At 53.0% G+C, this 26,637-nt stretch overlaps 1 protein-coding gene across 3 annotated transcripts in view; it reads left to right on the forward strand.

The window, feature by feature from the left end:
- Positions 1-26,268, forward strand: part of LOC116943873 (uncharacterized) — a 146,328-nt gene extending 120,060 nt beyond the window's left edge. For 2 of the 3 annotated variants that reach the window (XM_076068133.1, XM_032957155.2), the window contains exons 11-17: positions 33-160; positions 1,781-1,928; positions 3,071-4,083; positions 8,682-8,869; positions 9,241-9,369; positions 17,426-18,937; positions 20,562-26,268. In XM_076068133.1, coding sequence (XP_075924248.1) covers positions 33-160; positions 1,781-1,928; positions 3,071-4,083; positions 8,682-8,869; positions 9,241-9,369; positions 17,426-18,937; positions 20,562-20,771 — 3,328 coding nt within the window. In that variant the 3' untranslated portion in view covers positions 20,772-26,268. The remainder of the gene's footprint in view (positions 1-32; positions 161-1,780; positions 1,929-3,070; positions 4,084-8,681; positions 8,870-9,240; positions 9,370-17,425; positions 18,938-20,561) is intronic. The other variant, XM_076068134.1, reaches the window with a different exon arrangement.
- The last annotated feature ends 369 nt before the right edge of the window (positions 26,269-26,637 follow it).

A 26,637-nucleotide genomic window follows, 5' to 3' on the forward strand; every position in this document is an offset into this window, starting at 1 on the left:
CCCTCCGCCGCCGCCCGCCGTGACCGCGACAGCGAGCTGGAGGAGGCCGTGGAAACGCTGCGCTCGAGGGCGTCCCTGCCGGGAGTCGTCTCGCTGGCGGACGTGGACGAGGGGGGCGAGCTCCTGCGCCAGCTGGAGGAGGAGACGTCCGCGCTGCAGGGTGAGACGCCGGCTCGGTTTGGCCACGTTCGGCGCGGAAGGAGTTGAGGATATGCGTGCACGCCAACCGTGGAGGCGGTGAGGGGGTTGGTGGACCGTCGCCACTCACGGAGGAAGTGCCCCCTCCTGTACCCTCGCTCGCCATCGGAAGGCAGTACAGCCAATGCGAACTCCCAGCTGTCCCGTCCGTGTGGGATGGAGTGTTGCCACCTCGCAAAGTTTTCTCTCTTCGAGCCGATTTCCCCCCAAGTGTACGAACACTCGTTGGCCGAAAATATATCGATATGTAAAGGACCGCAGAGCTTGGGCGATTGTTGGCACCCGGCTCGCCGCCTTTGGCAGTCGTCAGCGGCTCCTCGCGCCTCCGCGTCGACGTTCAGGCTCCTCCGAGAGCGAGCGGATACTGGGCGGCTCGTTACAAGTTGGAATTAGCGTGATTATAACAAATAACGGGGAAAGATAATTATTATAACTGTAAATTACTAGCCGGGGAAAACGCGTTTGGACAGTTTGTCAAGGGGGAGCAACATGGAATGGCGTGACCTGGAAACAGGTTGATAACCCACGTACATTTATTTTATAATTTCATTTTATATAGCGTCATTTGTGCAATTGCATTTCACAACGCTGCACATCAATTAGCCGGTCGCTTACACAAACGATACAAAAACAAAACCCTCACTTAGCAAATCAAAAACTAAAAGTTGAATACGTAAAAAAAAAATCCTGATGATGACCGCTTGTGTTGCGATCAAAACGTCGTAGTTTATTGTTATTTTGTTGTTTTCTTTCAACCTATCTACGTGACTTTACCGAAAGTGATCATCACAGGGACAATACATTAAAATAAATAAACCCGTTCGGTCTCCATGAACCCCAGACCACAATCCCAACATTTAGACGTATATAGGGGAACCTTCCCAAGAGGAGTGATGGTGTGGCCAAAACGTTATGAGGCGGTTGGACCACAACATAAACGCCTATTTTTCAAGCATATGCCTGGATATATCTTCAGAGATAAACGATGTTCCCTTCAGTGGACCACTGTGCAGTCCACTTTTGATGGGGGGGTTATTTTTTTTATCTCTCCACAGATGGCCACCCACAGTGACCTTAATAATTCAACTTTTGAAAATCGAATTATATTGAACAATGAGACTGTGAGGGTTGGTCGGAGCTTTTTTTCCAGAATGCTCTTCAGTTGCATCTGATGTGGTAACCGTTCTGGCGTTCATTTTCCGTCAGCTCACGGTGTACCCATTCTCTATGTACACCATTCCTCATGACCCCTCCCTCCATCCAACCGAACCACACCCTCACCCCCAACTTTGTCCTCCTACACTCCCGTTTCCCGTCTTCTGTCTCCGCAACTCCCCCATCTCTCCCGTTCACCCCGTCTGTCCCATTGTCCCCGTCTCTCCTGTGCCCCCATATCTCCTGGCTCTCCCATTCCCCCTGTCTCTCCCGTTCCTCTCGTCTCTCCCATCTTTACCGTCTCTCCTGTTCCCCCCCCCCCCCCATCTCTCCCATTCCCCCCTTCTCTCTCATCTCTCCCGTTCCCCACGTCACTCCCGTCTCTCTCCCGTTCACCCCATCTCTTTCGTTCTCGCCGGCACCGCAGGGCAGTTCCCGATGATGCAGTCGCGCATGCAAGGGCTCCTGCGCGTCGAGGTGGAGGCCATGAAGTTCCTCAAGGACGAGCCGCACAAGCTGGACGAGCTGCACAGGGGCTGCCGCAACCTCGCGTCCACCCTTGTTCTCCTGCGCAGGTGAAGCCCCACCCCAAGTGTCATATAGAGAGACTGGTTCCCGTCGTAGGCACATGGAATTTCCACACAGCCGCCTCCCAAACGTGCAAATCTCGTTTTTGCGTGTGACATCATATCGGTGTGTTTGTATTTCCTCATTTAGCTTGAGCTGCCAAAAAATCTACCAAGGTCGGGCACGTGGCCGGGTGGGTTGGCCGTGGCATCACGGGTGTTACAGGCTACGGGGCTACGTTGTTGTGGGAAGTGCAGCACAATCCATTGTTAGCACAGCGCAGTAGGGTGGCCACTCGATTTGTATACAGAGAAGGGAAGTTTCAGTTTGTTAGGATCACACCAATCCTCTCCAGTTTGTTAGTCTTGTTAGTCTCGTTGTAGAACTCAACTGCTTCTACTCCCCTTCGTATTTACTGGTTGCTCAGCGTCCCCTGCTCCTCTTCTCTGCATCTGTGCCGACACTACGCTGGATAAATCAGAGTTGTATGGTGCATTGACGTATTATTTATTCTGATTCGATGGCTGTGCTGCACCGACTAAATGTTGTGCGATCGTCTTTTAAAACTGGCAGTGGCTTGAGATTGACAGCAAAATAAATACAACCAGGAGGGTGTTACCTTGACAATCACAAACTTTACATTTCAAATTAAAATGGGGTTCTTTTTAGTTAGATCGCGTAAATATTAATGTGTCGTTAAACCCACCACCACCAACCGACACAGCCAAATTAGCAATGTTTGTCACGTGTCAATTAGTTACTACTTCAGCACACTGGTTGGTTGTGTGTTGGAGAGTGAAACCCCACAGCATTTTAAAATTCGAGTCCGGTGACGTTTTCGCTGGTTATTACAACCAGCTTCCTCGGGCGATTTGCCAGAATTGTGAAGGAAGCCTTCCTGCTTCCGTGGCACCCTTACTGCGTGGTGCACATCTACGCTCCCGAATCAATGCCCCTCACCTTCGCCAACTACCCCCCCCCCCCCAGCCAACGTGGTGAAGTACGGTCAAAATAGCCTCCACGACGCTCGTGACGTGGGGACGCCCTCGCCCAGTCGTCGATTAAAGAAGCGCTGTACATAGCCCGACTAATTGCACCATCTCTCCTGCTGTTTCATGTCACCCCCCCCCCCATCTGTAAACAATTGCAGGTCCGTCGTCGAAGGAACCCCGGTAAACGAGCCAGAGAAGCCACCGCCTGCTGAGCCTGAACCGGACCTCGATCAGGTTGTCAAGTGCGACGCGTACGTGCCACACTTTGCCAGCAGCCACCGGGGCATGCTGTCGCAGCAAGAGCAGGAGCTGGAGCAGCAGAAGCAGCAGGAACAGCAGAAGCAACTGCAGATTCAGCAGCAGCAGAAGCAGCTTCAACAGCAGCAGGAACAGCAGAAGCAACTGCAGATTCAGCAGCAGCAGCAGAAGCAGCTTCAACAGCAGCAGGAACAGCAGAATCAGCTTCTGCAGCAGCAGAGGCTGCTTCATCAGCAGCAGGAACAGCAGAAGCAGCTTCAGCAGCAGCAGCAGCAACAGCTGCTTCAACAACAGCAAGAGGAACAGCAGAAGCAGCTGCAGCTTCAGCAACAGCAAGAGGAACAGCAGAAGCAGCTGCAGCAGAAGCAGAAGCAGCAGCAGGAACAGGAGAAGAAGCTGCAGCTTCAGCAGCAGCCGCAAGCAGTGACATCAACAATGGAAGTTACGACGCTTTCGGATGTCGTTGTCCAGAACAGAACTGTGCACGTCACGAGAACGGAGGTGAACGGGTCAGAGGAGGTCAGGAAGTCAGAGGTCAGGAGGTCGGAGGTCACTCCGAGCGGGGCCTCCGGGGCGGAGGAGAGCGTGGGGAGCGACCCCGAACGCGCTGACAGGGCGGAGGTGGAAACGATCACGGTGTTCCTCACGCAAGTGTCCGACGTTCCGGAGCGCGGGCTTGAAGCGGAGGAGGAGCCCCCGGCAACCGTGCGGGCGGCCCCCACGGGCGCGAGCGAGCGCGATGACACTGGAGCGGCGGAAAGCACCAGCGCCGCCGCTGGCGGCGAGGGGAAGCCGGCGGCGGATGCGAAAAAGACGCCGGAGAAGAAGGACACCGGAAATCGGCGCGTGAGCTTCGCCAAAGATCTCGACGAGCCGTCGCACGAAACCAGCAGCAAGGCAACCGGACTCACCGGTGAGAAAACCGCCCCCGCACCGATCGATAGCCGCTGAGTCGTGTGTGTGTAGGTGTGTGTGTGTGTGTATGTAGATGTGTGTGTGTATGTAGATGTGTGTGTGTGTATGTAGATGGGTGTGTGTATGTAGGTGTGTGTATGTAGGTGTGTGTGTGTAGGTGTGTGTGTGTGTATGTAGGTGTGTGTGTGTGTATGTAGGTGTGTGTGTGTGTATGTAGGTGTGTGTGTATGTAGGTGTGTGTGTGTATGTAGGTGTGTGTGTGTATGTAGGTGTGTGTGTGTGTATGTAGGTGTGTGTGTGTATGTAGGTGTGTGTGTGTGTATGCAGCTGCATGTGACTCATGCAGCTGCAATGGCTGCTTTGGGTACGCGGTCCAGACCTCCCCAGACACCCTGGATGACAGAGGAGTTGTTCAGGATGGTTGAGAAAAAGCGACAGGCCCACTGTCATCGGCTACAGAATCCCACGTCAGAGAATGAGGAGGCTTACCGCAGCCTTCGCTCGGAGGTTCGGAGAGCCGTGAGGCGCTGCAAGGATGGGTGGTGGTCGCGGGTTGCTGAGGAGATGGAGTCTGCCTCAGTGGCCCGTGATCACAAATCGCTATTTAACTCCATCAAAAAAGTAACCTGCAGCGCCACACCTATTACCATCATTAGGGGAAAAAACGGTGATCCAATTTCCGACCCCCAGGAACAGGTTCGCAGATTTGCTGAGCATTTCGGTGAGGTCCTGGGGGAGGGAAAATCCCACAGCCAGGAAAACATCGTGGCACAAAGTGAGGATGACCCTGCTGAGGCTGCGGTGCCTCAAATATTGGATGAAGTCACCCCCTGTGAGTGGCTGGCTGAGGTGCCATCTGCTGAGGAAGTATTGAAGGCGATCCGGAGTCTGAGACCAGGAAAGGCAGCGGGCAGAGATGATCTCCCAAGCGAAATGCTGAGGGAGGGTGGCGTTTGTGCACAGACTGCCCTATATGACATCATAACAACAGTCTGGACCACTGGACGGGTTCCGCAGGATTGGAAGGATGCCCTGGTGGTCCCCCTTTTTAAGAAGGGGGACCGCACAGACTGTAACAACTACAGGGGCATCTCACTCCTCAGTGTGCCGGGAAAGGTCCTGGCAAGGATTATTCAACATCGCCTTGCCAGGCACGCTGAGGAGAGGCTTGCGGAGCCCCAATGCGGTTTCAGGAAAGGGCGGTCCTGCACAGATGCCATATTTTCTGTCCGTCTGCTACAGCAGAGGTGTAGGGAATTCCAACAAGACCTACATCTCTGCTTTATTGACCTGGTCAAGGCCTATGATACCATCAGTAGGCCTGGGCTCTGGGTCGTTCTTCGTGCTTTTGGAGTACCTGACCCTCTGCTCACGATCATTAAGGACCTTCATGATGGTGAGCGGGCCCGGGTAAAACTACGTGGCCGGGAGTCAGAGCCATTCCCTGTACACCTTGGGGTGCGACAGGGATGTCCTCTGGCTCCCACATTATTTAACATCTATTTTGACCACGTAGTTCGTGAAGCCTTCAATAGCTGTACCGGGGGAATCTCCATATGGTACAGATATAATGGGAGGCTAATCGATGCCCGGGTGCGGTCAAGGGATGGCTCCCTATTGCTCAACCACGTTATGTATGCTGATGACTTGGTAATAGCTGCTCAGTCAGAGGAGGAGTTGCAGACGCTGCTGCTGAGACTGGAGCGTGACACTAAGAGGTGGGGCCTTACCATCAGCCCCACCAAAACTAAGCACCTGCCTGGGTATTTTGTACCATCGGACACTCCACCCCCACAACTCCCAATCGGTGATGGGGCAGTTGTGGAGAGAGTGGAGAGTTTCCCATACCTGGGCAGTGTGCTTATGACTGGCTCCAGTTTAACAGCAGAGGTCTCACTCCGAATCAGTCGAGCGGCAATATCTTTTCATCGGTTGCGTAACGCTGTGTGGAAGCTACCTGGTCTGTCGCTCCGCACTAAGCTTCAGGTCTTCTCGGCCACGGTCGTTCCCTCCCTTCTCTACGCTTGCGAAACGTGGACCCCCCTAGTGGAACATCTTCGCCGGTTAGAAACATTTAGGCTGACCTGCCTACGATCCATCCTGGGTTTAACCGGACTGGATTGTGTGAGGAGCTCACAAATCCTTGAAAGATCTGGGCAGGGTCCCATCGGTGAGCTCCTCCGGCAGGCAAGGCTGCGATGGCTGGGTCATGTAGCCCGCATGCCCAGCCACCGCATGCCGAAACAGCTTTTGTTTGGCCGGATTGAGGGGGCTAGGCGGGCGCGGCACGGGCTAGAGAGGAGATGGAGTGATGTGGTACAGGAGGACGTGGAGCTGAGTGGACTTGCCGATGACTGGTACCAGCGGTGTCAAGATCGGCCTCTGTGGAGGAGGCTCGTGAAGGATGCTACTGGGCAGTTGGAGGCAGTCGCCCTCCAACAACAACGGAGGGCGGAGGAGCGACGCTCACAACAGCGAGCGGAGCGCCGGGTGGCTAAAGCACAGCAGGTTGGCACAGTAGGGGGCACAGGTGGTGCATCAGCCAATCATCTCAGTCAGTCGACCCGTGGCACCTGGGTCTGCCCCGTGACCTCCTGCCAGCGGGCGTTCGACACTTCACGTGGCCTCAGGGTGCACATAGCCTGGCACAAGCGTCGTGGTGACGTCACCGCCACTTAGTGGCGAATGGCGGTTGTTGTTGTTGTTGTTGTGTGTGTGTATGTAGGTGTGTGTGTGTGTATGTAGGTGTGTGTGTGTGTAAGTTTGTGTGTGTGTGTGTGTGACCGGCTCCAGTTTAACAGCAGAGGTCTCACTCCGAATCAGTCGAGCGGCAATATCTTTTCATCGGTTGTGTAACGCTGTGTGGAAGCTACCTGGTCTGTCGCTCCGCACTAAGCTTCAGGTCATTCCCTCCCTTCTCTACGCTTGCGAAACGTGGACTCCCCTAATGGAACATCTTCGCCAGTTAGAAACATTTAGGCTGGCCTGCCTACGATCCATCCTGGGTTTAACCAGACTGGATTGTGTGAGGAGCTCACAAATCCTTGAAAGATCTGGGCAAGGTCCCATCGGTGAGCTCCTCTGGCGGGCAAGGCTGCGATGGCTGGGTCATGTAGCCCGCATGCCCAGCCACCGCATGCCGAAACAGCTTTTATTCGGCCGAATTGAGGGGGCTAAATGGGTGCGGCACGGGCTAGAGAAAAGATGGAGTGATGTGGTACAGGAGGACGTGGAGCTGAGTGGACTTGCCGATGACTGGTACCAGCGGTGTCAAGATCGGCCTCTGTGGAGGAGGCTCGTGAAGGATGCTACTGGGCAGTTGGAGGTAGTCGCCCTCCAACAACAACGGAGGGCGGAGAAGCGACGCTCACAACAACGAGCGGAGCGCCGGGTGGCTAGGGCACAGCAGGTTGGCACAGTAGGGGGGGGCACAGGTGGTGCATCAGCCAGTCATCTCAGTCATCTCAGTCAGTCGACCCGTGGCACCTGGGTCTGCCCCGTGACCTCCTGCCAGTGGGCGTTCGACACTTCACGTGGCCTCAAGGTGCACATGGGCTGGCACAAGCGTCGTGGTGACGTCACCGCCACTTAGTGGCGAATGGCGGTTGTTGTATGTGTATGTAGGTGTGTGTGTGTATGTAGGTGTATGTAGGTGTGTGTGTGTATGTAGGTGTGTGTGTGTATGTAGGTGTGTGTGTGTATGTAGGTGTGTGTGTATATGCGTGGAACATCTTCGCCGGTTAGAAACATTTAGGCTGGCCTCTGCCTATCCTGGGTTTAACCAGGCTGGATTGTGTGAGAAGCTCACAAATCTTTGAAAGATCTGGGCAAGGTCCCATCGGTGAGCTCCTCAGGCGGGCAAGGCTGCGTTGGCTGGGTCATGTAGCCCGCATGCCCAGCCACCGCATGCCGAAACAGCTTTTGTTCGGCCGGATCGAGGGAGCTAAACGGGCGCGGCATGGGCTAGAGAAGAGATGGACTGCGCTACGAACCCGGCGACCCACCATTAACCACCGTTGTTGTTCGACGGCGAGCTGAAAGCTGCTGCTGCGAGGACGAACGGAGTTGGCGTGATGGTTTGTGCTCCTTGATGAGATCAGCAAGGAGTCACCAAGTTTGTGATGTTAACGACGACGACGTTGATGATGATGATGATGTTAAATAACAATAGTCTGTTTATTTGGGACCACAAGTGAACAGATTAAAAGGGCGCTGGTGGCTACGCTGCACATGCCCTGTAGCCCAGTGCTGCGGAAGCAGCGATCAGAGCCGGTGGTTGTCTGACCATACTTCACCACGCTGGTCAGTGGGTGTCGGCAGAGGGACGTGCGGATTGGTCGCCGGGTTTGCGGTGCAGCGCACCAACCTGCAGAGCCACCACTCCACGCTCCCGGATAACAGGGCAGCGGATATCAGGGCAGCGCATAACAGGGTAATGTCGTTAGCGCGGCCGTCTGCGTCCTAGGAATTGACGCCCACATTGTGCTGTTTCTCTGCCCCGCTTTTCCCTCTGTGCTCCAACCTCCGCTCCCCATGCTCCGTGCTCTGTTCTCCACGCTCCGTTCTCCGTGCTCCGTGCTCATCGCTTGCGAGCAGCGACGGGGAGGGCGTCCCGCTCGTCCGCCCTCCGCGGGGCGGTGCCGGCGGAGGCCACGGAGCAGGCGGAGGACGCGGATATCCCCCCGCCCCCCACCATGAGCCCCCCGCCCCCACCGCCACGCAGCGGCAAAGGCTTCAAGTTCGTGAGGACCACGCCAGCCGAGGTCCTCTTCCTGAACCGCAAGGTGAGGGGGAGACGAGCCGTTCGTGCGTGGCGGTCGCCCATCCGAGCGCTGTGTAGGCCGAGGCCTGCTCAGCCGCCCCCGAGATGTGACGAGGTCGGTCGGCGCGTTCCCGGCGTGCGTGTAAGCACTTGTAGAGGTGTTTATTTCACTCGGCTCGTCTGATCGTGACTTTTCCGACCATCCCCCGTCATTAGCAGACGGCTTCGTCGGGCAACAACTTTGGTCAAACCGAGGAATCCCACGGTTTGGTTTATATATATGTTTTTCGTAAGTAAGAGCACTTTGAAGGCCCAAGCGAAGGTCAAAGAGAGAACGGCGTTTTGATCGTGTGTTTGTTTTTTGTTGTTATTTCTCGTGTGACAACAATGAAGGCCAACAAGTTGGCAGTGGACACGCGAGCCAACCAATCGGAAGAGGACAGCCAGACCCCGCCGCCTCCTGGCTCCAGCTCGAAACTAGAGGACGACGGTCAAACAGGTCACATGACCATCGAAGTGCAGGTACTGAAATGCATCTCAGATTAGCACGGTCGGCTACGTACGATCCGAAAGAAGTTCAACATTTCCATACGTACACACATGCGTTAAGCGGAGGGTGGATTCGCAGAGCTGCTGAGAGGTGAAAGCTGAGTCTGCTGTGATTCTTCAGACCGTTTCAAATTCTCCACTCTACTGTGCTGCTGTGGTGCAACGGGTCTCCACGCATTGGACAATCCAGAGGTCACTGGTTCGATTCCATCTCCCGGCGCAGTGGTTGAAGCAAATGAGAGCGTTTATTAATTTCCCCCCCCCCCCGCCTTGATCCTCCCAGCGGTATAAGAAACGCCACAGTTTGTCCAGTGTCTGTTTGCGGGCACTCCCACTGCTTCCGAGACGTATGCCTAGCGTGGAAGAGTAGGCCAAGTGCCTTCTGGGGAGCGGTCGTCTTTAGCTCCCTCGAGTGGAAGGCCCTTCTGTCAGGAGTGGCATTAGTAAGCAATTGCAAGGCAGCACCTTTACTGTAGTGATAATGAATGTCCCGTGGGAGAAATTACACCCAAGTTGGCACGCCATTTTGTGTAGATCAGACACTTGCGTAAGGAATGCTAACGTGTTGCGGGTGCACTGGTAATGCTCACTTGCAACCTACAGCTGTGTTCAGCCGGGGTAGGCAGATCATTGCAGCGATGCAGCTGTGTTGTATCCAACGCGTTTTCCTGCAGGGCAAACGCGCTGCTCGCCGGAGGCAGTACAGCAAATGGGATCCTCAGAGGGCCTATCTGTGCCAAATTCTAAAACTATTCTTATCGGGCGTGTTTTCTCGGGGTCATCTGCTTTCCTCCCACAGGCAAAAATTATTTTCAGAGCAGAATTAGCCAAACTTCCCTCGTAGAGCCCTCCTCAAAACATGAGCCCGTCCAGGGTAAATATTTTTCGATATTAATCGCAGGGTTGTGCTAATTCCAGATTTCACGGGCGGTTTTCTAAGCCACGTGTTATTTATGGAGGCGTGTTTCTCGTCCGCTCACGCGCATCAGTTGAGACGCTCGTCGTCGCCGTCCGTGAAACCGGCAACGAGCGAGCAGCGGTCATTTCTCCGTAAGACACCCGGCCGGTCAGTCAGCCAGTCAGCCAGCCCGGTTCTGAAACCCGTTGCCGTAGCTACGCGAGTGTGCAGCCAGTGCAGCCGCAGAGAGGGGCCCATGGGGGTGGAGGGGCCCAGAAGTGCATGCTGCGGACACGGGGGTGGGGATGGAGGGGGGCCCATTTCGTTCCTTGCACCAGGGGGGCCCATGCCAAACCACATGCTCCACCACTGTAGATGCATTAACGGATGGGTGAGTGAGCGAATGCATTCCTTTGTTGAGTGTCAGGTGAGAATCAAGTGGAGTGTATGGGTGGCAGGGTAGGGACAGTGGTCTAACACTCGTGCCTCACAGCAAGAGGGGCCTGGGTTCGATTCCTTACTCTGGTTGCCTCGCTGTGTGGAGTCTATAAGTTTCTCACCATGTTCTGCAAGGGTCTTCTATGGTTTCCTTCCATAGATAAAAACAACAACAACCCATACATTATATCTATGGGACCTTTTTTCCAGGACCAAAATAATGGAAAAAAAGAATAGGTTTTATATATTATCAGAGCATGTTTGTTGTTTACCTGTTCACCACAAGTACCGTGTGCGGTTAATGCAGACACGATTCCTTGCAAAAGGTTTAAGTTTTTCTGTTCGAACCCATCCATTATAACTTGGCATTGGCCCAACATCCCAATGCAAAAAAAGCACCTGCAAATTACTCGTTCAGAATATGTGCAGTAGCAGCAGCAATAGCAGAAAGGAGCAGCAAGTAGCAGCAACAGGCAGCAGCAACGTCGTTCCACGCTGCTGGGAAGGTGGAGCGCAGGGCCCTCTTGAAAGCGCGAGTCTTGAGACTCGGGTGAGCCTCTCCTGGGTTTTTGGCTGCTGTGAATTCCCACGTGATGATGATGATAAGCCGCTTCGTTGAGCGATGTAATTTGTGATCGCCAGGCCACTTCTGAAAAGAGAGCTAGAGAGCTCAGTGGTCCTTACGTGGTAAAATAAAATAAAAACTAGTTTAGTAACAACAACAATAATAACCACTCCCGATCGTTGCCCCCCCCCCCCCCCCATGTGAGGAGGGCGGTGACCCCAGGGCAACGTTTCCTGGTCCCTACCCGGAGGGGCACCTGACCCCCGGTTTGTCGCTTGCAAGGTTGCTTGTAACCCTTCCTCCCCCCTTTGTTCCGCATTCTGTATTGAGCTCTTATTTAATAACAACAATAATAATAAAATGTATACGAAAATTCCATGGCAAAGGATACCAAAGTACAATAAAATGGCGTGACATTAACGCGACCCCGGAGCCCGGCACGGACAACGCGCTCCCCTCCCCCCGTCGGAGCCCTCAATGGGTCACGCACTGCGGGTGCGTCGTCACATCGCGTGTCTACCCAGAGACCGGATTATTATCTCTCGGAGGCTCCGAGAGAAAGAGAGAGAGAGAGAGGCGACGCTGTACATTAATGCACCGTTATACCCCGATCTTTAGCTCGGCCCTTGGATGCCCGGTTAATGCAGCCTTCGATAATTATTACACGCCAGTGGCAGGGGGGGGGTGCTTGATCTCCCACCGGCATTTCCAGAAATAGCCGTGCGATGCAAGCGCATGGTGGGAGCCGATGGACTATTTGTCTAAGCCAAGGCTGGGAAATGGAATAATAATTAAAAAGGCACTAATTTGTCTCTTTCTCTTAAGCCATGGGGATGTGAGGCCACAAAATCACAATCAGTTAGTGGCCTTGTAACTGAATGATTAGAGACATCTGTCGGAGGGTCACAACTGGGAAAACACAGCAGAGTATGTGAGCCCATTGCAGCCGTTAAAAGCAGACCGGATTCTAAACGACGGAATACAGAGGCTGACGAGAGCACGTTGGAGCGGTTTGGAATGGCTGAACGTAAAAAGTAACGAAGCAATCTGTAATTTTGTCAGTTTTGTTGTGTGGTGTGATGGTTGGGAAGGCCGTCATCCAGCAGTGGATTGACCAGAGCTGGCTTGTAACTCAATTTCAACGCCACATTTGTATGACCTTGATAAAAAAAAAATGCAATTCATTTTTCGATTGCGCTAATTGGAGGCATACACGTTTTCGCCAGCCCAAGGCTTGCAGATTGTAACAATCGCATTGTGACAAAACTTAAAGCAAGAGTGTTGCCCCATTCGGGCGAGCGTGGAGGATGAGTGCTCTCATTCATCTCCGACGTCTGTTGAGTCAATCCAAGGAAATTTTGCTCCGAGCAAAAACAGCTCCCAGTTTGACAGGTTGGGGCAAACACCGCCCACTGGCGCCTCCTGTCCTTGCCGAAGGTTTTCTAAACGTGCAGGAGAATTATTTTCTTTGATGTCATGAGAATCTTTCCGCCTTTGATGTCACGTTGGAATGCTCACGGCCTGGGTGTGGCGCGCAAATCTCGTCCAAAATAGTAATTTAGAGAATAGGGAGGGGGGGGGGGAGTTGTTTTGTCTCAACTGACAGCTGAGTTGAGGCTTGAGAGACCCTCAATTGCACCACTTTCCAGGACCCTGTTTTTATTGGGCCTACGCATCGTCTGGAACGTGAGGAAGGCAACGGAACCAAAATATTAAAAATAGATGTGATTGCAATCGCACCGAGAGACAGCGAGAGAGAGGACCATGTGCATCAGATAACAGATGCAAAATCGGAGGCCTCATATTGAGGCTTAAGGAGAGGTGAAGTGTTCCTGGGCAGGCCGCGACGTCGCTTAAGAAGGGACGATGAGATTGGTGATGGAGAATGCACCCGAGAGGACAACCACTGTGGAAATGGAGAAGTGAAATTAACCCGTGAAGGGAAGGGATGGATCGTGGGATGGCGAGACCACGAGGGATGGATGGGTGACGACTCGAAGAGGCTCACAACGACGAAGTGGCAATGAGATGGATTGTGGAATCGCAAGGCCGTGATGGATGAGTTCAGCGTGAGGAGGCCTTCATCCAGCAGTGGATTGACAGCGTTGAGGACAACTTCCCTGAAGCATGGTGACACAGTTCTGTGAAAATTCACCAATAGCAGCTGCCAATTTTAAGAAATTCCTGTTTTACCCGCTGCTTGCGGCATCGTTTCTATCGGGAACGTCTTAACGCGGCGTGGTTTTATTACCCAGGGATGTTCGGGGTGTTATTCTCTGACTGCTGCGGTGTGGCAGCATTGTTTATTAATACAACATGCGTCACGTATAGCTACGCGGTACCCTTACGCCGGTATCGAGATGATAACCAAATGTAAAAATGGCTTTTTATCCCTTTTGGCATGAATACAGTACAGGTGTTCAGACGTTCAACCGCCAAATAGATGCCTATTTACGAGGCATCAGGTCTGCATTAAGCCAGTGTGTCGTGTTGTTGCGTAAGAGATAGGGCCCCGCTGAGAAAGGCCCCTTGGTAGCCCACTGAGAGCCACTTGTGGGGCGTTCGATGCTGCCTCGAGGATCTGTCATGAAATCGACCTCACTCTCAGAATCAATATTTCGGATTCGATGATGCGAGTAAGCCGGGTAAGTGGAGTCGTATTTCCGTCGATGAATATCCAGTGGTACTGAAACGAGAGGCACACAATCGTCAGAATCCGAATATTTATTAATTTATACTGGAGGAATCCGATGAGCCATGAAGCTCCTTTTTCACAGATGTGTTCAGTAAGGTGGCAGGTGAGAACGTTACAACAACAAACAATACAAAAACACGGCAGGAGTCCAAAGTGTAGGCAAAGTAAACAAATCACTTTAAAAATATATATATACAAATAAAGTTAACTATTTTGTTTATCTTAACCAGGTAAAGCCCACTGAAGTATTAACTTATTTTTCAGAAGCGACTTGTTTAACTGTGGGCGGGCGACACCTGGATTCAAACCCAGGACATCCGCCGTGCTGTCTTAGTGCTCCGACCCCTGACCCCTGACCCACGTGGCCGTCGTCACCACCTCTCTGGAGATTCTAACAAAACCTCTGCGCTTGGTATGCGCGACGAGAACTAAACGATTTTTTTTATTTTACCGGTTAAGGCCCTGCTGAGCTATAGTCTAGCTCCTTTTTCAGATCGCGACCTGGCCATCACAAATGGTAAATCAACGAAGTGGCGATTGGTGAGAAACGCGACGGTGGATTTACCTTTGAACGTCCTGATTGCTCTGTCTCTCATCTCAAGCTGTCACCTCTGTATGTCTGTCTGCCTGTCTCTCTGTCTGCCTGTCTCTCTGTCTTTACCCTCCTCAGTTCTTTACCCTCAGCATCGAGGAGCAGGCGAGTGTCCGTTCCATGCCCTGCTGTGCCCCTGTTGGCGGCCCTGCACATTAATGCACCTCATCGCAGCCCTGACCTCGCTAACCTCCTCCCTAACGATCGTCGACACTAACTCGTATTTTTTTTCAAACGCAAGATTCATTTTTGGAGCCAAGTGTGCATTGATGTCAAAGATTTGTTTCCAATTGTATTTGAATTACAATTCGTGACCGTCAGATAAAGTCTATATCATTCGCACATTTCCAAACGCGCATTATATTATTTTCTGTTAACCTTCCACAATTATTTTTTTTTTAATGTTTTTTTTTAGCTTCTCACGAGTTGGGCACATTGCAGAGTTTCTATTTCACTATGTTTATAAATGTGAATAATATACACGCACCTTTAGGGTTTATATGGCTCGGGGTTAATCTCTAATTCATTGGACTTGAAGATTTGGAGGTTGTCATTGGTGACGAAATGAATTTGATTTGGTTTGATTTTGAAAATGTTTATATTTATTTAAATGAGGTCAGATGTGTTGACAACACAACACCAGTCCATCTTAAGATAATCAACACATCTCTTTTATGCCAGAGACCTGAGGTTACCAACAAGAAAACCAATCGAATTCTATGAAGCTTGCACATAATTTCCACAACCACAATCTTCCACCACATTGTGTATACATTTTTAATTTTGCTCCAAAAATGAATTTGTTTTTTTTCTCACATTTGCAGTCCTTGCTTGCGTTTTTTTTTGTGCTTCCGAGTTGTGTTCCGAGTTGTCCCCCCGTCTCGCTGTGGTTCGACATGAGCCCTCGCCCCGCCGTGCTGGACTGCAGCGACAGTGACTCCAGGGGCTGCCGTGTGCCGAGGGGGGACCGAGAAGGGACCGAGAGGGAACCTGGAAGGGATCGAGAGGGGACCCAGAGGGCACCCAGAGGGGATCAAGAGCGGGGGACCTCAAGTATCACATTAAAGCAGCGGTTCTCAACCCCTGGACCCCAGGGGCTTGCGTGCGCATTTAGAGGAGGGCAGAGGTGGAGGGGGCTTGCGCTACGACATGGATAGAATGCAGGGGGCATTGTGAATGGCTGCAGAGGACATCGGCGTCTCAGTGTAGCGACAAAACACACTATTACGCAACATCAAACACGTGTGGTGGGGGGGGGGGGGCGGTGTGTGGTGGTGGGTGTGAGTTGTCGTGTGGGTGGGGGGCACAGGCACCCACTGGGGGGGGGGGGGGGGGGGGCGCCATACCAACAGCTTGAGAAGCACGCTGCATTGAGCTGCGTGGCCGGTGTGCGCGTTCACCGCTCGCCTTGGTCCATCTGCCTGCAAGCCTCAGCGTTTGTTGATCAAGGGGGGGGCTCTGAGCTCATCGCCTCGATCTGTGTTCACCGCAACTCTGTCTAGGAGCATTGGAAAGATTGCAGGCAAATTCGACACTCGACCGGCTCGCAGATCTAGCCGCGTTGGCACTGCTGCTGCTGCTTACTGTTACCGTAAGCGGTGCACGCTTACGATCCAGCATTTTGGAAGGGCTTCACATTTTCGAAACCGTTTGGCGCGCGTGAAGCGCAGTTTGTGGAGGTTACGGTAAGGGAGACCGTTGAGAGGGTTTCTGACGAATGCCGGTGTTATCCCCCTCCTGGGTTACTGCACCACCACACGGCGCGATGCCCCCAGCTGTCGTGCCGTGGACGCCGACTGCGAAAACGCGCTTCGCTCTCTCTGGCATCGCCAGCCACACCTCCGATTAGCACGGTTGGCTACGTACAGCGCGAAAGAAGCTCGACATGCGTACGTGGGGATGTAGCTGACGGCAACTCAACAGTTTACTTCCGTAATAGAGGTTTTTTTGGGTTAAATATATAAATGTGTCGTTAAACCCGTCACCACCCGGCACAGCCAATTAGTAAGGTTTGTCACGTAAACAGAACGTGCGAATTCGTTGCGAGTACAGCACACCGGTGTGTTGGAGAGCAAAGTCATTTCGACATTTACAATCTAAGTGCGATGTTTCGCGACAGCCAGATTTGTGGAGAAATCCTCCTGTTTCGTTCCTTAAATAGAGGGGTAGATGCGTTGACATCACTTGTGAGCTCTACATGGTGATCAACTTACATAATGCATGTGCATTGGTCGCGAAAGCCTGCGTATTAAACGGTTTACTTCTGCCGTAGGTTTTCGCGGGTGCGCTCTCCGGCTCCTTCCCCCCCCCCCCCCCCCGAGAGGTCGCGACCCCCCTCGCACGGTGCGTGCTGTGAGCTTCCTCGGGAACTAAAATTACGGCCGGTTTCCTTGACGAAGGTGGCAGCACGCGGAGCGAAACGTCGGCCGTCGCGGTACAAAGTATGTACAGTAAGAATAGGTTTTACTCTTTCTGGCAATGAAACGGGCGTTAAGATGTTCAAACACCAAATATAAACCTTTTGCAAGGACTCAAGTCTGCAAAATGTTTTTCTATTTGGTGTTTGAACATCTTAACACCTGCTTTATTGCCAGGCAGAGTAAAACCTATTCTTACTCTTAATACTTTGATACTGGCAAAAAGGTCCCATGATATCGCGGCACAAGCCCGAAAGCACATCGGAGAGAAATCCAAAAAGTAGTGGCAACTGCACGTTCGAATGGGGGGGTCTTCCACACGTGCAGGTCTTTCAAATCGTTGTTGTAAATTCACATAATTCGATTTCGGACGTTATATCACGAAACAATCTCACCAAAGCCTGGGGCGTGTTTTCTCACACAGGGCGGAGATTCGAGCGTCAAAGACGCTCAACCGGCGGTGGCCTTCGAAGAGGAGATCACCGACTTCTCTTCGGGCCACGGTGCGGGAGGCCGGAAGGCCCCGAGCTGCGGCAGGACTCCCGAGCGGGCCGGCGGTGTCGGCGGGGACACGCGGCGCAGCCAGGTGGTGTTCCAGGAGAAGGACGTCGTGGACCGTCGAGCCCAGGCACCCAAGACCATCACGATCCGCTACATCGAGGAGATCACGTCGGAGTCGACGGACGAGGATGGCGAGCCGTCGCCGGGCGCCGTCAAGGAGAAGCTGGCGTTCCTCATCCGCGAGAGCCACGTGCAGGCCGTGACGCACGACGAGGCGGCGGCGATTGCCGGCGGCGACGGCGTCACCACCTTCACCTTCACCTGCAAGCCGCCGGAGGACGATGGAGACAACGACGGAGGAGGGGACGGGAGCCCTGGAGCCGGGGGCGGCGGCGACGGCGGCGGCGACGGCGGCGGAGGAGGAGGAAGAGGAGAAGGAGGAGGCGGAGGTCATCAGGACGCGCGGGTGGAATCGGGGGGAGACGCGGGGAGCGGCGAGGCGGCCCCGGTGCCCGAGGTGGCGCTGCGCGACAAGAAGCCGCTCATCGTCATCTTCGACGAGCCCATGGACATCCGCTCGGCCTACAAGCGGCTGTCGACCATCTTCGAGGAGAAAGACCTCGAGGAGTACCAGGAGGATGAGACGGAGGACGACGACGACGACGACGACGACGACTCAAGCAGCTTCGAGTACAACGAGCGGGAGGCAGCCCGCGCGGCCGCGGAGGAGCCGGCGCCGGCGTCGCCGCGCGTGACCGCGCCCGCGATGCCGGAGGAGCGGGACGAGGAAACGGAGGCCTCGCGAGAAGCCCATCCCGGAGAGCACGGAGCGAGCCACGACGGCGCCGCCGCCGCCGCCGCCGCCCAGCCATCGGCGAGCCTCGCCGAGCACCAGCCGCCCGCCAAGGACGGCGCGGGCGCGAGGTCCAAGTTCAAGATCAAGTTCCCGCGCAAGCAGCTGGCGGCGCTCACGTCGGCGCTGCGCTCGGGCACGCGCTCGGGCAAGAAGACCCTCGAGCTGGTGATGGACGGCGACGAGACGTCGGACGGGGACGGGGACGGCACGCTGGCGAGCATGAACCCCTACGCGCAGGTCGACGGCAGCGGCCCGTCCCGACGGGCGCACGCGGATGCCGAGGGGGCCGACGGGCGGCCGAGGCCCGAGAACGGGGCCGCCGGCGGGCGCGGGGACGGCCCGGACGGCGGCCCGGACGACGATGGGGCCCGCTGGGCGGAGGGCGCGACGGACTCGGAGCATCCGGTAACTTGGTCCGGGCGGAACGGAGCGGGCGAGTCGCCCGCCGGCGCCGCGGGGTTCCCCGCCGCTGGGATGGTGGCCACCGCTTCCCCCGAGGCCGCTCGCGCCAAGCCGCTCCCTAAGCCCAAACCTCCTCTGCTGCCAAAGCCCAGCTTCGCTCCCGAGCAGCCGCTGCAGGTCTCTGACTTGGAAGTTCTCTCTCTCTGTCTCTCTGTGACGGCGTCTGTCCGTCTCTCGTCGCCACCTCCACTCTGCCGCCGGGAGGGGTTCGCTTCGCGCTTTTCACGCCGGTGTTTGGTGCTCGCTTTGGCTCAAAGTTGCTCGTTCGGTTGTCGAGGTCCGTCTCTTAGTATTGCCTGCGAGGATAATTTGGGGACGTGGCTTCCCCCAAATGTGCGCCTTGAAGGGGTCGAATTTGTTACATTCTTACAGCACGGCCACTGCGAGTCCCTCTCAGCCATCCGGACTCCCCACGAGGTACTCTTTGAACACTTTCCAATGAAAGGTTGACGGCGTTGATGCGTCAGCTTTGTCTGTCTGCAGCGGAGGATGGCCAATTATTGCTCCTGTTAAGATGGTCCGATATTAACAAAAAAAATCGTGTGAAGTTGTGTTGCTTTTGAGAGATTTAACCAGACACAATGGATCAAAGTGTTGCCCAAAACTTGGCGACAAGCAACCAGCACTCAAAAAGGATTTTCCTTGTTTGCACCAGGGACGTGTGGTCATACTCCAATGAAAATAGCTGTTACTAATAAAAAAAATATCTTTAAAAAATGTCATTTATTTACGATTCCAATCATTTTTATAGTCAAAATCGCCAAATTTGCGGAGCTCCGCTGCAAATACAGGAAGAGACGAGAGGTGAGGCAGCGACGAGCTCAGCCTCCCCTCTGATTGCGCAACCCCTCAGTAACTGGATGGAGCGTGGGCAATAAGCGCGTCCCTGTTACTATCTCAGTATGTCACCAATGTCATGTTTGTAGACCCCTTCATTTCATGTACTCGCCTTCCATACTCCAGGTAACTTATTTCATGTATGTGTATAAGGATATATAGGCTCTCTGGTCTCGTCATGAAACTGCAATGAAAAAGCACCAGGGGAGGCAGTTATCACATTTGCCTCACTGAGGGTGACGTGTCTAACACGCCCCCCTCTGCGAGGACACGCCCCCCTCAGTGAGAACCCGCCCCCCTCAGTGGGGACACGCCCCCCTCAGTGAGGCCACGCCCCCTCCGTGAGGCCACGCCCCCTCTGTGAGGCCACGCGCCCCTCAGTGTTTGAATCTGGCTCTGACACTAGCCAGTGCCTCCCCAGCCATTGACCTCACCGCACGTCACTGGTGTGTATGTACGTATGTTGAACTTCTTCTGCCCCATACGTAGCCAACCGTGCTTGTCGGAGGTGCGGGGAAGGACAACAAACTTAACATAAAAAGCAGTCCTTAAGAAATTAGTTTTCAACGTAGATTTAAAAGTTCGTAGCTACGGTGGCTTCCTAAGATCGGAAGGAAGAGCGTTCTAGACAGCAGCAGAAGCGCATCTGAAAGCGCGCGATGCGGTGACCACCGTCTTTGTTCGATAGGTTAGCCAAAAGCCGCTGCTGCGGGGATGAGCAGAGTTCACCTGATGGTTTATGCTCCTTGACGAGATCAGCAAGGTGTTGTGGTTCGTCTGCGGCAAGCACTTTGCGTGTAACGAGTGCGACCTTTGCGGGGCCAAGGCAAACGCGCGATGTCGGATCGTTGCACGGAACTTGAGCGTTCCGTTTTTTGTTTGTTTGTTGCCGTGACTCCCGCAGAACGGCAAGTCGGCGTCGTCGGCGTCGTCGGTGCCGGGGATGGCCGAGCCGACTTCCCAGCCATCGACTCCCAGGCAAGGCCAGAAGGCGATGCGCGTCCTCCACAGCATCACGAGCAGCGTGCGCCAAGTCAGCAAGAGCAACAGCAGCGGCGGCAGCGGTAGCGCCGGACCTCCCACTGCTTCCCCGCAGCGCAAGCACAAGGCCTGAGCCTCGCGGCGTGTGCCACAAACGATCGATGTTCTGCCCCGCGGAACCGTTGCCTGGCCGCGCAGTGACGCCCGCCGCGCGCCGGCCATTGCTTGGGGGTCCTCCGGTCGTTTCGCTCGATGTCACCGCCGAGTTTGGTTTCGCCCGTGCCGCGCTGGTTACGTCGGACTTTTACTGCAGAAGGCTGATTCTTTCTACCGTACCGTCGTATGTGCGGGGATTATTCTCTTGCGGGTGCCGTGGTTGTTGTTTTTTTTATCTTCTCGAGCAAAAAAAAAATTATACAAAAAAAACTGGCTGAAAACTCCCAGCCAGGGACTCTTTGTAAAAAAAAAAATAATAATGCCTGAAGCTTCATTTTATAAAGAGCATTATTTTAATAGAGTAGTATTTTGACTGCGCCGTCATTGTGTGTCTCGGCTCAGCGTTCCATTTATCTGCGTTGCTGTAGCCCTCCAATGGCAGCAGGACAATATGTATCATTGCGGCGTGACCCAGAAATGCATTGAGAGGCTTTCCTCTCGCATCCCTTGGTCTGTCGTTGCGTCGCCACTGGGAGTGCACACTGTTGTTGGGCCTGTAACTGGTTTGTTTTTGGCTGAATACTTTGAAAAACTTTGCTTAACCACATTCAATGCAAAACCGAGTTTTTTTTTATTATTATTATTACATGGCGTATTTTGGTAAATTAAATTTGGCGCCTGGGATGATAGTTGATTTCTTTCTTTCTCCACCATTTGGGAGCCCAAGGTTTTGAAGCCGGAATCGGAGTAATGCGTCCTGCTCACGTGACTGTTGCATTTTTTTTTCATTCCCGTTCCACCAACCACAATTTTTTGTATGTTTTATTGAACAACATCCAACCAAAACAAAGGTGGTCTTTAAAAACAAAAAGCTTCAAATCCCCCCTCACTGATGCCTCGGTTTCATTTTATATGCATCTTGAATGATATCCTCCAATGTTTATCATCCGCCGTTTTATTAAAATCCCCCCCCCCCCCCCCCCCGCTTTGATAACCCCACATTTCAACAAAGGAGTCGCCCTTTTATTTTTTTAAGCAAAATAAACTCGCCAGCCCACTCCTCTTTTACGAATTTTGATGAAAGTCCGAGCTTGAATCGGTCATCAACGTGGCTCAGCGGCGGAGCGGCACGCGGTGAGAACGCTGCGATTTCGAATCCTAACTTGGCGGAGGTTGACTCGGCCCATCGTACCTCCCGGGGGGGTGGGAGGGGGATGGATAAAATACACAGGGCGAATCAACGGTGGTTGTCCCGCGGATGGACTCTCACCTCCACCGTAGTAGGAATGCGGAATTTCCACCACTGGCTCAGCCCGGGGCTCTGAACAGGGCCGTGAGCGCCGCCTCAACGCTCGTCTGAACGGTGAAACGCGTTGACTGATCTATGCGAAGGAGAAGGCTCCCCCCCCCCCAAATTGTAGACCACAATACAAAAATATAATTCCATGTAAAAGTAAATTATGTAAGTGTGTGTATATTAATAATCGGAGGATTTGCGTGGCCCTGCGTCAGCGTGAATAAGCAATGCAGTCTTGGGAAACTTGGCCTCGCGTTTCTTGTAAAACACGGCCTATCGCGACGAGTGGTGGTCGTAAGCCTCTCGTCCTGGTCAGCGGTGGGCTTGCCAGGCAAGGGTCGCCTGGTGTGATGCATGCTGCCTTCAGCTCCCTGAGACGTACTTACGCGATCCGACCCAAAAACCGTTTATCATGAATAATATTGGTGGCGCAAAGCCTACTTGTCAAAGTGAGCTTTGTTGTCGAATGTGTGTTACGGCTGCTTGTCGCGATGACATTTCTCGACGCTTCGATTAATCTATGAAAATCTTATTATCCTGCACTCAACGATCCATGTCTCTAACCGTGCCCCTGGTGAGCATCGATTATTTCCACTTTCATGCAAATTCTCTAATCAAGTGACGTGCCACTTGATTAGAATTTGCCTGTAGGTCAGCGGAGTGAACAGAACCCCACGGACGAGCCAGAAAAGAAAAAAAAACACTCGCACGAAACGATTCAACCGACGCAAACGATGCACCCGAGAGGGCAGCGCTGTGCCCTGGGCAGGCGCGGTGGGCGGGGAAGCCGGATTTGTTGGGAACGAAGCGAGCAGCGGTGGGTGGCTTCGTGGCGGGGCGGTGCCGGCAGCGCGACAGCGGCCGGGCAGGCACAGAGGGGGCGAAGATGGCACCGTGGTTGACCCGGGCGGCAAATTGTCTCGCCGCGGCTATGCGAGATGGGTAAACCTAACATGAAATGAGTAAAACAATTTATTTGGTGGTGCTGCTGCTGCTGCGTTGGCCCTGGTGCACAAGCATGGATAACAACGATTAACTCGACACATTCGTCAATAATAACAACTGGTGTGTGTGTGGCGTTAAAAGGAAAAAAAATATATCCTGGGTGATGCTTCCAAAGGAATAGCCCTAATTCGCAGCGTAAAAAAAAATAACAGGATAGCTTCGCGAATTAGGTTCGCAACCTGGAATTGTCACATTTTAGTGACTTGAGGAAGAAGGGGAGGGGGTGGTGAGGCGGGGGGATGAATCGTCGCGGAGAACACGTGCAGTGTCCGGCCACGCAAAGCCGCTGGCTCACTCTGTGCGGTCCACCTAGAGTCGTGATTGAAAATCGGAGCATCAATGGGGAAAAACTATAACGAATATTGCAATCTCGCAACGTCAGCGGCCGCGTTGCTGCGTCTTAGAGCTACCGCGGTGGAGGTGCGGGCATGGTTCGTAAGCCCCAGGGGTGTGTCGGTTGGCCGGTCGATCGGTCATTTGAATCTATAGATAAGTAAATGGAAGATAAATTCCTAAAACTGGATCAGAATTCACATTGTTCCTGATCACGTGAGTAGCAAAAACTCATCAATCATGATCAGGTTCTTCCATTAACCCTCTCAAGGAGCATGCCCACTGTGGTGCACTGCCATAATGCAAACTAAAACTTTAAAACTTAACTTTTTATTTAAGTTTACCAGGTAAGGCCCACTGAGCTATACAGCTCTTATTCAGAAGCGACCTGGCCACAAATGATATCTCAACGAAGTGGCTTAGCAGGTGGAAATGTATAGCAGCCAAATCCGGAGAAAAATGCACGTGACCACAGGGAGAACACGCAAACTCCAAATAGACAGCAGGCGTCAGGGATGGGGCCGAACCCCCACGTCCTCCTGCATGCCAGGTGAGGCAGTTAACATCTCGCCACCTGAGCACCCTAATGTACAGGGTAGTCCAGATATCTTGTGACCCCCAATTACTCGACACCCCCCAACATTTTTCCCCCTTAGCATATTCATTTCTGTTTTAAATCAACCTTATTTATTTCAGATGGCTGATACGAGGTCATATACTGTTCACGAGCAGCTCGCATCGGAGGCATATGGGCTCATGAAAGATGACGAACCAGAAAAAAAAACGATGAAAGATCTTCGAAAGGATTTTGTTGTGAAAGAATGAAGCTGTTTTGCACAGGATCAATTTTTGGACGAAATCAACGAGGCCTGGGACACCTAGGCAAGAGGAGCAATGCGCAGTGGTTGCCGAATCGATGACATGGGGATCACAAGACATCTGGACCACCCTGTATCTGACTGCTGTTAAAGATTATTAAACATTATTAACTCAATTTTAAGTTTTTTTTAACATTCTTACTAAGTTCACATGAAAACCAAATGCCGTGCTCGGTTGTTGCCGTTAATAATTCACGCGCGACAGGGTTGAGCTCTGGAGAGAATGTGTAGGTCGTTCTGTCATTTTACGATCCCAGCTGACTGGTGCGTAACGCCGCTTGTCAGTGTGAGAGTGTCGGCGATCGGTTCTTGAGAAGACTTTGCGGAAGGCGGGATGGAGATACCCGTGGAGTGTCCCGGAATGTGAGCGAAGGGTTTTGATGGATTGTAGAGCAGGCTCAGAAAGTTGAGCATTTTGACAAGTCAAGCTCTTGATGAGAGTGTGAGATGACGTGTGGTTATCTTTTTACGGTCAGGCGATATTGAAGGTCTATTAGAGATGGATTTGTCAGAGCGTCGTCCCAGTGGAGTTCCCATAAAAGTTCACAAGCCAGTTGTTTTTTTTGTTCACTTGCCAAAGAGATTATTTTTAAACTTCGCATTTTCTGTAGGTGTTAAGAATTGCATGTATTATTGAAATATAAAGTAGTCAGGATTTCCCCGCTCAAAAGAACAGCGGAGGCGTTTAATGATTCCCGATCAAAGAAATCATTCGTAATCTTCTCCATTGGTGGCCGAGCCTGACACATGACTCGTGGCCACTTGCATAAAATGTCCCCTTAGTTTCCTCTGATTTCCGTTGCAAACTAAGGGAAAATAAAGCATGAATTGGTGATGCTGCGTTGGCTGCCGTGCAAGTAACAATGATCTCATAAGATGGTTAGGCGCTCCGAAGAAGCGCCATTGCCCGATACGTTCCCTCTTCTACTTTATTGACGAATGCGAGTGTTGCTGAGGTTAAATATTGCGTGAGACACATGCAACCCACCACTATCGGTTTAAGTTTTTTTTGTTAGTTCATTCACGTCTCTGGAGAATTGCCAATATTTTGCCGCAAAACGGACACTTCTATTGCCGGCGCTGCTGAAATCCCGGGTTCGCGATTGACAATCGAACGCCGTCGTGCACGATTGTCGAAAACTAATTTTCTTTTTAGAATTTCATTTTTTTGTGTTCAGCTCGGTGTCCCTCCCGCCACCCTCCCCGCACCCCGTCCGATTTGACACGGTCGGCCACGTACGGCGCGAAAGAAGTGCTACACGTGTGCGTACCCATAGGAAAGACGGCGAATTCACGACCTGCTGGAGTCAACTGCTCGTTGCGGCCAGCGCGGAACGGTTGGGCCCAACGGTGGCAACGACTGCCCAACATTCGGCATTGTTCACTTGTGGCTGTGCGAGCCCGGGGGGGGGGGGGGGGAGGTGGTTTCCAATTGCTTTTGCATTCAGCGATATATGCTTCGAGTACGCAGCGCCTAGGTGTAACGGTCGGCTACACTGGACTTCAGTTTCCCGACGGTCAATCCGTGTCCATCCAGAAGGTTGCGTGCGGTGGGGTAAGGTGTGGGTACACTCCCACCGTCTTTCCACGACGTTTTGCCGGTGCGGAAGAGAGGGCCCAATTCATTAGCTTCTAGAGGGACTCGCCAGAGCTTTGTTTTCAATGTTTCTAAATTTATTTATTTTTCTTCTTTGGTTCTTTCGGTCAAGTCACGTAGATAGATTCAAAGAAAATAACCGAAAGACCCAAAGAATGTGATTTTCTTGCAGTCACGAAAGCTTTAAGTCAAGTATTTTTATATTATATTTCAGAGGGGTGCGTGGTACAGAAACTCCGTGGACAGAAGTCCCAAACGCTCCTGACTTTGGAGGAGTTTGGGCTCGCTGCTACCCCACCAAGTGGGGTATTTGAACGTATTGGCAGTACACCGGTGGTGCGTGGTATATAACACACACACACACACACACCAAAAAAAAAAAGCAAAAATTTTCGCGATAACTATTTACTTCCCCACAATTCGCAACCCCGCTCAGAAAATCTTGCGGGGTTGCTGCTGGTTGTGGTGGTGGTGGCGGCGGCGGTGCTGCTGCTGCTGCTGCTGCTGCGTCACAATCGGTTGTCGTGACGTCGAAGCGGTCTGAATGCGAATGTTGACGAGTGGCTGAACAGGTGGCTTCTCGCAGTCTGTTGCCGCCGCCGCCTCGCAGCGGCAGCAGTCAGCCGTGATGACGATGGGGCTGGCTCCGTGTTCCAAAGGGAGAGGTTTGACTCCTCGTGCCCGACGCTCGTGGTCGGACGCTTCCTCCAAATCATTCCTTGGCGGACGGTGG

Source organism: Petromyzon marinus, chromosome 19 (assembly GCF_048934315.1).
Source record: "Petromyzon marinus isolate PM22_M1 ecotype Great Lakes invasive population chromosome 19, UKy_Petmar_22M1.pri1.0, whole genome shotgun sequence".
NCBI lineage: Eukaryota > Metazoa > Chordata > Hyperoartia > Petromyzontiformes > Petromyzontidae > Petromyzon > Petromyzon marinus.